Source organism: Ranitomeya variabilis, chromosome 4 (genome assembly GCF_051348905.1).
Source record: "Ranitomeya variabilis isolate aRanVar5 chromosome 4, aRanVar5.hap1, whole genome shotgun sequence".
In the NCBI taxonomy this organism is placed as follows: Eukaryota; Metazoa; Chordata; class Amphibia; order Anura; family Dendrobatidae; genus Ranitomeya; species Ranitomeya variabilis.
The window spans coordinates 653,891,156-653,907,410 of record NC_135235.1 but is presented as its reverse complement, the minus strand read 5'-3'; the positions used below and the strand labels follow the sequence as shown (position 1 = coordinate 653,907,410).

General features: G+C 43.6%; 1 protein-coding gene across 1 annotated transcript in view; it reads left to right on the top strand.

Annotated features, from left to right (window-relative positions):
* LOC143767439 (uncharacterized) overlaps positions 1-16,255 on the top strand; it is a 100,252-nt gene that overhangs the window by 25,794 nt on the left and 58,203 nt on the right. The window contains exons 2-6 of the mRNA XM_077255776.1: positions 9,421-9,539; positions 9,666-9,845; positions 9,929-10,052; positions 10,132-10,229; positions 10,435-10,525. Coding sequence (XP_077111891.1) covers positions 9,462-9,539; positions 9,666-9,845; positions 9,929-10,052; positions 10,132-10,229; positions 10,435-10,525 — 571 coding nt within the window. The 5' untranslated portion in view covers positions 9,421-9,461. The remainder of the gene's footprint in view (positions 1-9,420; positions 9,540-9,665; positions 9,846-9,928; positions 10,053-10,131; positions 10,230-10,434; positions 10,526-16,255) is intronic.

The following is a 16,255-nucleotide window of genomic DNA, read 5'->3' as shown; positions in this document are numbered from 1 at the left end:
TCCCCTCTCTAATGTAAAGCGCTGCGGAACATGTTGGCGCTATATAAATAAAATTATTATTATTATTCTCATGTACAGCACCATGGAATCCGTGGTGCTCTAAAAAATAAATATAAAGAATAATAATAATAATAATAATAATAATAGCCAAGGAAAACAGCCATTCATTAGATCCTGCAGTGCCCAGGCCCTGAATTTAGATAGACATCATGAGATAACATACCGTATATACTCGAGTATAAGCCGAGATTTTCAGCCCCAAAAAATGGTCTGAAAGTGCCCCTCTCGGCTTATACTCGAGTCATGGAAGGCGGGGGGTCGGCGGGTGAGGGGGAGCGACGCCTGTCAAATACTCACCTGCTCCCGGTGTTCCCACTGTCTTCGGGCGCTGCAGCTTCTTCACCTGTTCAGCGGTCACTGGTACCGATCATTAAAGTAATGAATATGGACTCCACTCCCATAGGGGTGGAGCTGCATATTCATTACTGTAATGAGCGGTACCATGTGTCCGCTCATTACAGGAAGAAGCTGCCATTCCTGAAGACAGTGGGACATGCAGGGACCGTGTCAGGAGCGCCGGGAGCAGGTGAGTTTGTCATATTTGCCTTCCCTCGTTCCACCGCCGCTCCGTCTTCCGCGTCCTCTGCAATGACTGTTCAGGTCAGAGGGCGCGATGATGTATTAGTGTGCGCGCCGCCCTCTGCCTGAACAGTCAGTGCAGAGAGACGGGACGCTGAGGAGCAGCGACGAGAGGTGAGTGTCTTTTTTTTGTTTTTAGTGCAGCAGCAGCAGCATTACATGTGGCACAATGCTATATGGAGCATCTACGGGGCATTATATGGAGCGTCTATGGGGCCATAAAGAACTGCATGGAGCATCTATGGGGCCATAACTGCATGGAGCATTATATGGAGCATCTATGGGGCCATAACTGCATGGAGCATTATATGGAGCATCTATGGGGCCATAAAGAACTGCATGGAGCATTATATGGAGCAATCTATGGGGCCATAAAGAACTGCATGGAGCATTATATGGGGCATCTATGGGGCCATAACTGCATGGAGCATTATATGGGGCATCTATGGGGCCATAACTGCATGGAGCATTATATGGAGCATCTATGGGGCCATAAAGAACTGCATGGAGCATTATATGGAGCAATCTATGGGGCCATAAAGAACTGCATGGAGCATTATATGGGGCATCTATGGGGCCATAACTGCATGGAGCATTATATGGGGCATCTATGGAGCCATAACTGTATGGAGCATTATATGGGGTGTTGTGAATTTGGTTTTTGGGCTCCCCCGGTGGTCACTGGTGGTACTGGACTTGTGTGCTTCACTTTCTCTGTACACCTGTTTCCATCAGGATATGGGAGTATCCTATTTAGCCTTGCTGCTCAGTTATTCTAGTGCCGGCCATCAATGTAACCAGAGCCTTTCTGTTGCATGTTCCTGCTTCTAGACTACTATCAGCTAAGTTGGACTCTTAGTCCTAAGTTTGTTTGCATTTTTGTTCCAGTTCACAGTTATGTTATGTTTCTGTAGCTGGAAGCTCTTGTGGGCCGAAATTACCACTCCGGTGTCATGAGTTGACACATGAGTCTTAAAGTAATTTCTGGATGGTATTTTAATAGGGTTTTCAGCTGACCGTGAAGTTCCCTATTGTATCTTCTTACTATCTAGTAAACGGACCTCGCTTTGCTGAACCTACCTTCATACTGCGTATGTCTTTTCCTCTGAACTCACCGTCAATATATGTGGGGGGCTTCTGTGTCCTTTTTGGGGGAATTTCCCTAGAGGTAAGCCAGGTCTGTTTTTTCCTCTATTAGGGTTAGTTAGTTCTCCGGCTGGCGCTGGGCGTCTAGGGATAAAACGTAGGTACGTCACCCGGCCACTGTTAGTTGTGTGGTAGGTTTAGCTCACGGTCAGCTCGAGATTCCATCACCCAAGAGCTAGTCTGTTATTTAAGTTCTCTGACGTTCCCTTGCCATTGGGAACCATGACAGTATGGCCGGCCAAGGGTTAAAACCGTTGGCAGAAGAAAGGAGAGAAAAAGAAGTCTGCAGATTTTTTTTTTTTTTTTCTTCTGAGCTTGCTCTATAGTTGACTCTGTTGCATTTCTGCTCTAATTGCAGCCTTTGCCTCTCTCTCTCCTTCTAATCCTTGAATGGCTCTGATCTCACCTGATTAAAATGGATCCTCAGAGTTTGGCTACAGGTTTGAATAATCTTGCTACGAAGGTTCAAAATTTACAGGATTTTGTTATTCATGCTCCTATATCTGAACCTAGAATTCCTATACCAGAATTTTTCTCCGGGGATAGATCTCGTTTCCTGAATTTCAAATATAATTGTAAATTATTTCTTTCCCTGAGATCTCGCTCCGCTGGAGATCCCGCACAGCAGGTTAGGATAGTAATTTCCTTGCTGCGGGGTGACCCTCAGGATTGGGCATTTGCGTTGGTACCCGGGGATCCTGCGTTGCTCAATGTGGATGCGTTTTTTCTGGCTTTGGGGTTGCTTTATGAGGAACCTAATTTAGAGATTCAGGCTGAAAAAACCTTGATGGCCCTATCTCAAGGGCAAGATGAAGCTGAAATATACTGCCAAAAATTTCGTAAATGGTCTGTGCTTACTCAGTGGAATGAGTGCGCCCTGGCGGCGAATTTCAGAGAGGGTCTCTCTGATGCCATTAAAGATGTTATGGTGGGGTTCCCTGCACCTACAGGTCTGAATGAGTCCATGACAATGGCTATTCAGATTGATCGGCGTTTGCGGGAGCGCAAACCTGTGCACCATTTGGCGGTGTCTTCTGAGAAGGCTCCAGAAAATATGCAATGTGATAGAATTCTGTCCAGAAGCGAACGGCAGAATTTTAGGCGAAAAAATGGGTTGTGCTTCTATTGTGGTGATTCAACTCATGTTATATCAGCATGCTCTAAACGTACAAAAAAGGTTGATAAGTCTATTTCAATTGGCACTTTACAGTCTAAGTTTATTCTGTCTGTGACCTTGATTTGTTCATTATCGTCAATTACCGCGGATGCCTATGTCGACTCTGGCGCCGCTTTGAGTCTTATGGATTGGTCCTTTGCCAGGCGCTGTGGGTTTGATCTAGAGCCTCTGGAAGTTCCTATACCTCTGAAGGGTATTGACTCTACACCATTGGCTAGTAATAAACCACAATACTGGACACAAGTGACTATGCGTATGAATCCAGACCATCAGGAGACGATTCGCTTCCTTGTGTTGTACAATCTACATGATGTTTTGGTGCTCGGATTGCCATGGTTACAATCTCATAACCCAGTTCTTGACTGGAAAGCAATGTCTGTGTTAAGCTGGGGATGTCAGGGGGCTCATGGTGACGTACCTTTGGTTTCCATTTCGTCATCTATTCCCTCTGAGATTCCGGAATTTTTATCTGATTATCGTGATGTTTTTGAGGAGCCTAAGCTTGGTTCACTACCTCCTCACAGAGATTGCGATTGTACCATAGATCTGATTCCGGGCAGTAAATTTCCAAAGGGTCGTTTATTTAATCTATCTGTACCTGAACATGCTGCTATGCGAGAATATATTAAGGAGTCCCTGGAAAAGGGACATATTCGTCCTTCTTCATCTCCCTTAGGAGCCGGTTTTTTCTTTGTATCTAAAAAAGATGGCTCTTTGAGGCCGTGTATTGATTATCGACTCTTGAATAAAATTACAGTCAGATATCAGTATCCTCTGCCACTGCTGACTGATTTGTTTGCTCAAATAAAAGGGGCTAAGTGGTTCTCTAAGATTGATCTCCGTGGGGCGTATAATTTGGTGCGAATTAAGCAGGGGGATGAGTGGAAAACCGCATTTAATACGCCCGAGGGCCATTTTGAGTATTTAGTAATGCCTTTTGGTCTTTCAAATGCCCCTTCAGTCTTTCAGTCCTTTATGCATGACATTTTCCGGGAATATTTGGATAAATTCATGATCGTGTATCTGGATGATATTTTGATTTTTTCGGATGACTGGGATTCTCATGTCCAACAGGTCAGGAGGGTTTTTCAGGTTTTGCGGGCTAATTCCTTGTGTGTGAAGGGTTCTAAGTGTATTTTTGGGGTTCAAAAGATTTCTTTTTTGGGGTACATTTTTTCCCCCTCTTCCATTGAGATGGATCCTGTCAAGGTTCGGGCTATTTGTGATTGGACGCAACCTTCTTCGCTTAAGAGCCTTCAGAAATTTTTGGGCTTTGCTAATTTTTATCGTCGATTTATAACTGGTTTTTCTGATGTTGCTAAACCTTTGACTGATTTGACCAAAAAGGGTGCTGATGTTGCTGATTGGTCCCCTGCTGCTGTGTAGGCCTTTTGGGAGCTTAAGCGCCGCTTTTCTTCCGCCCCTGTGTTGCGTCAGCCTGATGTTACTCTTCCTTTTCAGGTTGAGGTCGATGCTTCCGAGATCGGAGCTGGGGCGGTCTTGTCGCAGAAAAGTTCCGATTGCTCCGTGATGAGACCTTGTGCGTTCTTTTCTCGAAAATTTTCACCCGCCGAGCGAAATTATGATATTGGTAATCGGGAGCTTTTGGCTATGAAGTGGGCTTTTGAGGAGTGGCGTCATTGGCTTGAGGGGGCTAGACATCAGGTGGTGGTATTGACCGATCACAAGAATTTGATTTATCTTGAGTCTGCCAGGCGCCTGAATCCTAGACAGGCGCGCTGGTCGTTGTTTTTCTCTCGGTTTAATTTTGTGGTCTCATACTTACCAGGTTCTAAAAATGTGAAGGCGGATGCCCTTTCTAGGAGTTTTGAGCCTGATTTCCCTGGTGATTCTGAACCTACAGGTATCCTTAAGGATGGGGTGATATTATCTGCTGTTTCCCCAGACCTGCGACGGGCTTTGCAGGAGTTTCAGGCGGATAGACCTGATCGTTGCCCGCCTGGTAGACTGTTTGTTCCTGATGATTGGACCAGTAGAGTCATCTCGGAGGTTCATTCTTCTGCGTTGGCAGGTCATCCCGGGATCTTTGGTACCAGGGATTTGGTGGCTAGGTCCTTCTGGTGGCCTTCTCTGTCTCGAGATGTACGAGTTTTTGTGCAGTCTTGTGATGTTTGTGCTCGGGCCAAACCTTGTTGTTCTCGGGCTAGCGGATTGTTGTTATCTTTGCCTATTCCAAAGAGGCCTTGGACTCACATCTCGATGGATTTTATTTCTGATCTCCCTGTTTCTCAGAAAATGTCTGTCATCTGGGTGGTGTGTGACCGTTTTTCAAAGATGGTTCATTTGGTGCCCTTGCCTAAGTTGCCGTCCTCTTCCGAGTTGGTTCCTCTGTTTTTTCAAAATGTGGTTCGCTTGCATGGTATTCCGGAGAATATCGTTTCTGACAGGGGGACCCAGTTCGTGTCTAGATTTTGGCGGGCGTTCTGTGCTAGGATGGGCATTGATTTGTCTTTTTCGTCTGCGTTCCATCCTCAGACTAATGGCCAGACTGAGCGAACTAATCAGACCTTGGAGACTTATTTGAGGTGTTTTGTGTCTGCGGATCAGGATGACTGGGTTGCCTTTTTGCCGTTGGCGGAGTTTGCCCTCAATAATCGGGCTAGTTCTGCCACTTTGGTTTCTCCTTTCTTTTGCAATTCGGGGTTTCATCCTCGCTTTTCTTCTGGTCAGGTGGAGTCTTCGGATTGTCCTGGAGTGGATACTGTGGTGGATAGGTTGCATCGGATTTGGGGACAGGTGGTGGACAATTTGGAGTTGTCCCAGGAGAAGACTCGGCATTTTGCTAACCGCCGTCGTCGTGTTGGTCCTCGTCTTCGTGTTGGGGACTTGGTGTGGTTGTCTTCTCGTTTTGTCCCTATGAGGGTTTCTTCTCCTAAGTTTAAGCCTCGGTTCATCGGCCCGTATAAGATTTTGGAGATTCTTAACCCTGTGTCCTTTCGATTGGACCTCCCGGCATCTTTTTCTATCCATAATGTCTTCCATCGGTCATTATTGCGCAGGTATGAGGTACCGGTTGTGCCTTCCGTTGAGCCTCCCGCTCCGGTGTTGGTTGAGGGTGAATTGGAGTACGTTGTGGAGAAGATCTTGGACTCCCGTGTTTCCAGACGGAAACTTCAGTATCTGGTCAAGTGGAAGGGCTACGGTCAGGAGGATAATTCTTGGGTGACAGCCTCTGATGTTCATGCCTCTGATTTGGTCCGTGCCTTTCATAGGGCTCATCCTGATCGCCCTGGTGGTTCTTGTGAGGGTTCGGTGCCCCCTCCTTGAGGGGGGGGTACTGTTGTGAATTTGGTTTTTGGGCTCCCCCGGTGGTCACTGGTGGTACTGGACTTGTGTGCTTCACTTTCTCTGTTCACCTGTTTCCATCAGGATATGGGAGTATCCTATTTAGCCTTGCTGCTCAGTTATTCTAGTGCCGGCCATCAATGTAACCAGAGCCTTTCTGTTGCATGTTCCTGCTTCTAGACTACTATCAGCTAAGTTGGACTCTTAGTCCTAAGTTTGTTTGCATTTTTGTTCCAGTTCACAGTTATGTTATGTTTCTGTAGCTGGAAGCTCTTGTGGGCCGAAATTACCACTCCGGTGTCATGAGTTGACACATGAGTCTTAAAGTAATTTCTGGATGGTATTTTAATAGGGTTTTCAGCTGACCGTGAAGTTCCCTATTGTATCTTCTTACTATCTAGTAAGCGGACCTCGCTTTGCTGAACCTACCTTCATACTGCGTATGTCTTTTCCTCTGAACTCACCGTCAATATATGTGGGGGGCTTCTGTGTCCTTTTTGGGGGAATTTCCCTAGAGGTAAGCCAGGTCTGTTTTTTCCTCTATTAGGGTTAGTTAGTTCTCCGGCTGGCGCTGGGCGTCTAGGATAAAACGTAGGTACGTCACCCGGCCACTGTTAGTTGTGTGGTAGGTTTAGCTCACGGTCAGCTCGAGATTCCATCACCCAAGAGCTAGTCTGTTATTTAAGTTCTCTGATGTTCCCTTGCCATTGGGAACCATGACAATGGGGCATCTATAGGACCATAACTGCATGGAGCATTATATGGGGCCATAACTGCATGGAGCATTATATGGAACATCTATGGGGCAATAACTGCATGGAGCATTATATGGAGTATCTATGGGGCCATAACTGCATGGAGCATTATATGGAGCATCTATGGGGCCATAACTGCATGGAGCATTATATGGGGCCATAACTGCATGGAGCATTATATGGGGCATCTATGGGGCCATAACGGCATGGAGCATTATATGGGGCATCTATGGGGCTATAACTGCATGGAGCATTATATGGGGCATCTATGGGGCCATAACTGCATGGAGCATTATATGGGGCAACTATGGGGCCATAACTGCATGGAGCATTATATGGGGCATCTATGGGGCCATAACTGCATGGAGCATTATATGGGGCATCTATGGGGCCATACAGTTCATTATGGCCCCATAAGATGCTCCATATACAAATATGCCCCATATAATGTTCCATTCAGTTCTTTATGGCCCCATAGATGCCCCATATAATAGAAAAAAATGTTTTGAGAAAAAAAGATGCATGTTAACCGCCAAAGATGTGAGAAGAATCAAACATGAAGCGACAAGGAAGCCATTATCCTGCAATACAGTCATATTCTAGAACTGCAACAACCCTGGAGGCCAGAAGTACAAGGCGCTCAGAGACAAAACTGAAGTGAAGAAGTTGAGATGTGAGTGACTCTTGAAGAAGCTCATGGATGGGCCCATGGCTGGATCAGTAACAGGCACGGAGCTCCACTTTGACTCAGACATCAGGAAGGTGGAGATGAGGTACTGTAATGGGCTAGTGTTATTAAAGATCAGCTTGTTGGATCTTTTCGAGTTGACAATGGACTAAAAATCTATTTTTCTTAATTCTATAATTAATTGCTAAACCTACTTTTAGAAGACCCTTTCATCAAGCAGTTGTCCAGCAAAATGTCTGCATATTTCAAGAAAACCATGATAGTTCTGCAGGACAAGTCTCGATCGCAGCATCGAAGTCTCTACTGCTCAGCTGCCTGTGAAGGTCTTAAAAATGAAAGAATAATGACCCGGCCCCTTCCTCACCAAACCTAAACAATACTGAGAACTTGTGGCCCTTCTTAAATAGGAGATTTATGGTGAAGGAAAGCAGTCCCTTCTCTGATCAATCTCTGGAGGCTATAGTGTGTGCTGCCCAAAAGGTTGATAGTCATCAGCTTAAGAAGCTGACAGACTCCATGGATGGAGCTTATGATGCTTATTATTACTATATCTCTCATTTTTATTTTTGTAAATTTTGTGTTGTTTGGTTATCATTCTTGCTATAATGGATGAAGATAAGCAATTTGAGATTAGAAAATTAATTGTTTCATTTAGTCGCCCCAAATTCTAAACATATAGTCATTCTACTAATAAAGACAAAATCACACTTTTACTTTCTTAAAAATTTAGGTTTATGTATATTAACCTTTTTGAATTGACCCACAGCAGTATGATGATCAATTTGTGTTCTTGATGTTCAATAATAAAATTATCAAGTATACAAATTGCCACCCCCACCCCCGGAAGTAGCTTTTGCTAAACTGTGTGGGTTGGGGATGTGCTGCTGTCCTGGTCTTCACTCAAGTCTTGCTACTTTTAACCATTTAAGGTGATGTAATTTTTTCTATCTACTGATTCTTCCATGGCACTTTACAATGTGACATATGTATAGAACCATTGATGGTCTTTGTAAATATATGCTACCATATAGGCCTATATAAAAGTCTGTCAAAGAGTGGTTATTGATTGGATTCCTCCCTTAAACTAAGCACTTTATATATTTTTTGGAACCCCTTATATTTTTATACCACTAAAAAGGCGGACTAGATGTATTGGTATATATGATAATTTAATTGTGCATTCCCATGTTATTAGGTTTTTGAATTGTATTGTTGACCCAGCCTCACTTTTGTGCACATTCCCCTTTGGAGGTTCATTCCCACCCTGTTTTTTGTCTTATTCTTTTTTTCTACATGTTTTTTAACCTTATATTAATAAATCATGATTTTAATATCTTTCCTGGAATCACTTTGTGTCCTTAGGCGGTAAAATGCAGCTATTTTGGATTGTGTGGGTTCTATATTTACAGTGTTTAGCACCTCAATTGTGTTCTTTGGACATATTTGAATTATATTTGTGTGTATTATAAAGTGCCTCAAGAAAATCTGGATCCCCGATGCTGATTTGTAGCTCTTACATACATGGTCATTGTAGGTGAAGTGGTCCTCGTGGTTGTTGTCCTTTTATTCATTTCTCATTCTTGTTGGTACAACACCTCTGTTGCCTGTGATTAGCTTTCCCTTATCTTCAGAAATTAATTTTTGTTTATGAATTTACAATTTTTCATCTTCCCATTCTGCTCCCTACAATATTGGTTCTCTCTCTGGAGATCTTCTATTTAAGAACATTTTCTTGATTGACGCATCAAGGATGGATTTGGACAGGGACAAGATGGTGAAGCGGATATTACACCTCACCCTAGAGATCATCTTCCGGCTTACTGGAGAGGTGAGAGATTCTGATTTCTTGTTACAACGTTCTTATCCATGAGAATAACAGATGGACAGAACTGGAGAGGTGAGGACTCTGGAAATATCTGTAGTGAGATTTATTAATGTGTCTCTCCATAACCAGGATTACACAGTAGTGAAGAAAACCCCTAGTGAGCGCTGTCAGGACCCTGTGTCTGAGGGATGGGGAAGACCCCTGAGCCAAATCACTGGGACTCCACCTCACCCACTGATACATGAGGACATCAATGACCAGAAGATCCTAGAACTCACCTACAAGATCATTGAGTTGCTGACTGGAGAGGTGAATCTGCTGGGAATGCTGGGACATTATACAGTAACGCTATGAAGGGATCGAGTGGGTGATGGCATCATTTTATGTGTCAGGTTCCTATAAGGTGTCAGGATGTTGCCATCTATTTCTCCATGGAGGAGTGGGAGTATTCAGAAAGACACAAAGATGTGTACAAGGACGTCATAATGGAGGTTTCCCGGCCCCTCACATCAACAGGTAATGGGTCTAAATACACATGGCCTATAATTATCTGTATGTAAAGAATGAATTCTGTCCCTGTATGTGTTTCCTCCAGTTCTATCCAGTAAGAGGACAACACCAGAGAGATGTCCCCGTCCTCTTCTTCCACAGGACTGTAAACAAGAAAATCCCAATGTTCCTCAGGATCATCAGGTAGATGGAGAGAAGGTGTCATGAGATCTCCCCTATGATGTGTAGATGGCTGTGAAGGTCTTGTGTTCAGTCTTGTTTTATCCACCAGTATTATATGTTTTATACTTGTGTAATGAGAAAGGTGGAGATGGCAGGATTAGAGCTGATTATAGATGTGATTTGTGATTTCTCCATATGTCTGTGATTTTTACAATATTTATTTCAGGGTAAAGATCTGACCCATATTAATACTACAGAGACATATGTGAGGGGAGATGAGCGGTGTAAAGAGGAGAGTCCTACATATGACTACCCAGGTGAGTAGTAACCACTAAATGCAGAGAAGTCATGGAGTCTTCTTAGTCACTGAATGGTTCCATTTTTTATAATTTGTTGTGAGTTCTGTGGCCTTTCTGGGTTTTTTTTAATTTAGATTTGTTTAGATTCACTTCTGCTGAAGTGCTATATGAATGTACATGACAACACGGAACATGCAAAAATATTAGCTGTTTTTTTTTTTTTTTTAATGATCTCAATTGGCCAGCAGCCAGCTCTCACGAAGCGTTTTTGGAGGGCAAGCAGACAGCTATTCTTTGCATAGCTGTATATTGCTACTGCAATTTAATTAATCCATCTGAGGTGGGCAAATTTTCTTTTTCGCATTAATACTGTAAAGTTTGAAACCTGGAGGGCCAGCAGGCAGCTCCCACTATTTTTAGAGGGCCAGCATGTGTCTTGTGGACAAATGAGACTAAGATAGTTTTTTGGTAAAGCACATCATTCTACTGTTTAGCGTAAATGGATTGAGGCCTTCAAATAAAACACAGTAGTTACAGTCAAATATGGAGCTTTAAATATATTTTGGGGTTGATTTTCTGCCTCTGGCACTGGGTGCCTTGAGTGTGTGAAAGGCAAAATGAAATGTGAAGATTCCCAAAGGATTTTGGGTTGCAATGTAGCGCCTGTGGTCAAAAAGCTGGATTTACATCCTAGGTCATGGGTCTTCCTGCAGGACAATGACCCCCAAACATGCTTCAAGACCCATCCAGAAATAGATGGAGGAAAAAAAGCACTGGAGAGTTTAGTAGTGGTAATTCCAGCTCCCACCACTACCTCTTACATACAGATGCTGCAGAGAAAATGCGAATGGACACATTAAATCAGTTAATTTTGCCTGCTTTGATGAATTTCTGAGAACAGTTCACTGTAAAAAAAACATGAGTCTGTCAATAAGTGTATGGAAAAGACAGCAGCAAGGCTTAGAATTTATAAGGCAATAATCCCTGATCAGATGCCTGTCATAGACTACATCTAGTGTCACACCTCAACGTAGACAAATTGCAGATAATAGTGATATTATAGTAGAATATAGAGGGGATTTCAACTGGCCCTGAAAAGATATTTTCTTGTACGTGGCTCTGGAGGAATGCAAGTAACACTGCCATCTTAGATGAATTTCAGAGTACAGATGACTGTAAAAAACATAAATCTAAAAAATTATAATTTATAAGGCAATAATCCCTGAATAGATGCCTGTAATATGCTATACCTACTGACACCCCTCACCATAGATGAACTGCAGATACGAGCAGTATTATTATAACCGAATAGCATCTATTTGAACTAGCCCTGAAAAAAGCGATTAGTTTAATGTAGCAGCATCGAGGACTGTTATTTCATGAACCATGCTGGGGAATATAGTGGAGAGTTTCGTATTTATTCAGTTTGATATGGAGAATACCAGGCTCTTCTATACTTACTGTACCAACTCTCTTGTCCTGGTTCTGACATAGTGCACGCAGTGTGAGAACTCCCTATGTGATGACCACCTGAGAGCCCACAACAACGCACTGAATCATATACTCACTCACTGGCTCTTTTGGTTTCCAAAAATATTCCCTGAACTACAAGGTGGAGCCTCAGAAAACCATTTTTCCAATTACTAAGGAGTGTGTCTCCTACACTGGTAAAACATATGCACTAATTGCAAGGGATGCCAAAAATTAGAAGTAGGCACTCAAATACCCCTTTAGAGAAATGTAGTGGAGGGCCTCAAAAAAAATTTTTTTTCCCTTTATGAAGGAGTGGGTATGCTAGACTGGTAATGCGCATGCACTAAGTGCATCAGCTGAAAAACATTTACTCCTGGGAGGTACAAGCCCTGGCAAAAATTATGGAATCACCGGCCTTGGAGGATGTTCATTCAGTTGTTTAATTTTGTAGAAAAAAGCAGATAACCGACATGGCACAAAACTACAGTCCTTTCAAATGACAACTTTCTGGCTTTAATAAACACTAAAATAAATCAAGAACAAAAATGTTGTAGTCAGTAATGGTTACTTTTTTAGAACAAGCAGAGGGAAAAAATTCCATAATTTGTGCCAGGGGTTGTACATGTATATATTAAAGAATGTTCAAGGTAGACTTCTAAAAAGTTTTAATGAGGGCATTATAAACACCCTTAAAATGCTTATAGCGAGGGTAACATTATCACCCTGTCCATAAGGTGCTGAAGAAGGAGGAGGATGACACAAAAAAGATGAAATCCTTAAGCTTATATCCAAGTTTGGATTGGAAGGGGTGCATGGGAATAGAGCCGGAAAAAAAATTACTGAATTTGAGTTTATGTTCCACTGCTGTCATCCGGTGGCGTAGAGAAGTCTGGCCTCATCCACCTCTTGTTCATTTTGATAAGAGTCAGACTGTTAGGATTTTCAGTTTACAGGTGGATGAGCCTATTGGTTATACTATCACCGGCGGCACTAAAAACCTGCTCTGACAAAGCAGGAGCAGCAGGGCAGGCCAGGACGTCCAAGGTGTAGAGAGACAGTTCATGCCACATGTCTAACTTGGAGACACAATAGTTGTAAGCAAGGTACTCCTTCAGCATCTTCCAAAACATTTCCCTTTTTATCAGAGTACCCTGTACATGAGGATCTGAGCAATGGGAGTGTCTAATCTGTCAGACCTTTTATAGTGTTTCTCTGCCTCTGCTGCATCTGGTGTGGGTCGTCCCTGTCTCTATTCCTTGGTTGTCCAAGGAACTGTGACCTCTGTTATCAGCATTGTCAGATAGGAATGGTTTTTAATAATTTTTCAACTAGGACCTTCTGGTACTGCAACATTTTATTGGACCTCTCCACCATGGGAAGGAGACATGTAAAGTACTCCTTGTACCGTGGGTCTATAAGGGTGACCAACCAGTATTTAGTGTTGTTAAAATGCATATATAACGCGAGGGTCACGGGAATGACAGCGGACCATAAACTCAGCCACGTGTGGTGCAGCATTGCCAGGGCGGCGAAAGCGCTAGCTGACTTGTGGAAATGAGCACACAAGCGGCGTTCCTTCACGAGTAGCTCAGGCAAATCTTGGTAGGTTTTGAGAAACCGCTGAACCCCTAAGTTGAGCACATGGGCCAGGCATGGTAGGTGTGCGAGGTTGCAAATCTTCAGAGCTGCCACCAGGTTACAGCCAATGTCACACACGGCCATGCCTGGTTGTAGGTTTAGGGGTGAGAGCCACAGATCAGTCTGGTCTGTTAAACCTTTCAACAACTCTGCGGCGGTGTGCTGTTCGTCACTTAAGCAGATTAGCTTCAGCAGAGCTTGTTGCCTCTTTGCCGAGGCAGTGCTGCAGTACTTGCAGCTTTTGTCTGATTTTGACATTTCTGAGATGGAGGAGGAAGTGCAGGATCTGCTGTAGAAGGTGGGTGTACCCCTGATTGAACCAGGGCCCACAATACTCTGTGTTGGTAGCATGTGTTCTGTCCGAGAGTCGACTGGATCCCGGCTTCAATGTTTACCCAGTGTGCTATCAGGAAAAAGGTAGCATCCCAGGCCACAATGGCAAGCAGTCTGGAAATGTGGCCTTTAAGTATCGTGGCCTGTGGGTGGGTGGCGGCATATTTAAGCTTGCGTTCCAAAGACTGTGGTAGGAACAACTGAACGCTGTGCTGGCGCATGGATATGAATATGGTTGCTGGCGGTGATTGCAAATATTGAATGACAGGTGCACGGTGGGAGGTATCTTTGTCTCTACATCATGGGCAGGGGATTGGCGTGTACGTAGAACAGGGGAAGAGGCAGTAGTGTCACCCGCAAACACTATTTTTGGACCCTGGTGTTCGGCCCAAGGTGGTGGTCAGGCTGGGAGTTGTGCTGCCTCTGATGCTGCTAGCATGTCAGATGTTACAAATGGCCTTTTTTGGATTAACTGGACTGTCTTTAAAAAAGCACCAGGTTCTGGAACACCGAACCCTTGGCTTAGCAACTTCACCCGTGTTGTGCTCTGGAGAACAGTTGCCCGCCTTGTGTCTCTGGCCACCCCACTGCCTCTTCCTGCCTGTTATGATGCTGTGGATCCCTCCCACTGAGCGCTGCTGTGCTAGATCTGCACATCACCTTCCCGGGTTTTGTCAATGACTTCATCGTCCATCACCTCATCTTCCACTTCCACACCTTAGACCTCCTCCTCACTTGCTGACGTAACAACAGCACTTGTTGGGAATTTTGTCTCATCATCATCATCCTCTTGCAACAGTAATTGTATTTTCTCACAGTCGCTTTCCTGTGAGCATGGCTGCTCAAATATATAGGCAGAATCTATAACTGTAAATGTAAACACCTCTTCAGAGTGTCCAATTGTGGGATCACTTGTCTCTGTACACTCAGCATGGTGGGAAGAAAGATGATCAGAGTGAGGATTATGTGGTCCCGAATCACGGCTACTGAGGCTGGACGGTGTGGAAAACAGGGTGGTGCTGGCAAAATGACTGGAAGCATTATCTGTTATCCATCCAGCAACCTTTTCATACTGGTCTGGCTTCAAGAGTGGTGTTCTGCGCCCCCCTACAAAGTTAGACAGGAAGCTAGATCAATATGATGTGTGTGTTTTTTGTGCTCCCACCGCAGGCACAGTTTCATCTTGCCAACGGCCTCTGCACTTACCATTAGCATTGCGTCCACTTACCCATCCCTTACCACGCACCTTGCTCATTTTAAATTACGTATGATATAGCCCTGTTGAGAAAACTTTGCAGTCTTACTATTGCAGGAAAATTGGCCCACCTCAAATGGACGTCTTAGATTGCAGTATTAATATAGCGATACTATTTCTAACCAACCAATTTTTTTTGTTGTTTTGAGGCACAACTGGAGCATGATAAATGCCGTATAAAATTTCACTGCTGGAAAAGATTTGCAGTATAACAATCGCAGGAAAATTTGCCCACTTCAGATGGACTTACACTGCAGTAGCAATATAGTGCTGCTGTTTCTAACCAAGCAAGTTCATCTTTGTTTTGAGGCACAACTGGAACACGATAAATAACGTATATAATTTCCCTGCTGAAAAAAATTGCAGAATTGCAATCACAGGAAAATTGGTCCACCTCAGATGGACTTCTTACACTGCAGTATCAATATAGCGGTACTATTTCTAACCAAACAAGGGTTTTTTTATTTCTTTTTTATGCACAACTAGAGCACGATAAATGCTGTATAAAATTTCACTGCTGGAAAAAATGTGCAGTATTACTATTGCTGAAAAATTTGCACACCTCAGATGGACTAGTTACACTGAAGGAGCAATATAACAAGATCCAACCAAGTCTGGCTGTATGTTTGTTTTTAACGTACAACTGCTGCCGTTAACATGGTGTATAATATTTCCCTGCTCAGAACAATTTGCAGGATTAAGAGCAAAAAGAATATTATTAGCCCTTAGAAGGGCTGCAGCATAAAGGACGTGCAATTCACCCTATCTTGTCCTACATGATCCCTTCAGTACAATCTCTCCCTAAGTGCCGCTAACAGCAGTAATACTACTGTATTGATTATAATTAGCCATAAGAAGGGCTGTTGTTTTACTTAAAATAAATGTTAATGTGGTTGAATCCCTGCCTAATACACCGCTACAATTCTGTCCCTCTTTCAGCTGCACCCCTGTCTGTTTGCGCTGTTCAGTGTGATGAGCATAGCATCAAGGGTCTTGTATAGACCCAATGACGCTATTCGTCCAGCCATTCACAGTAATGACACAACCAA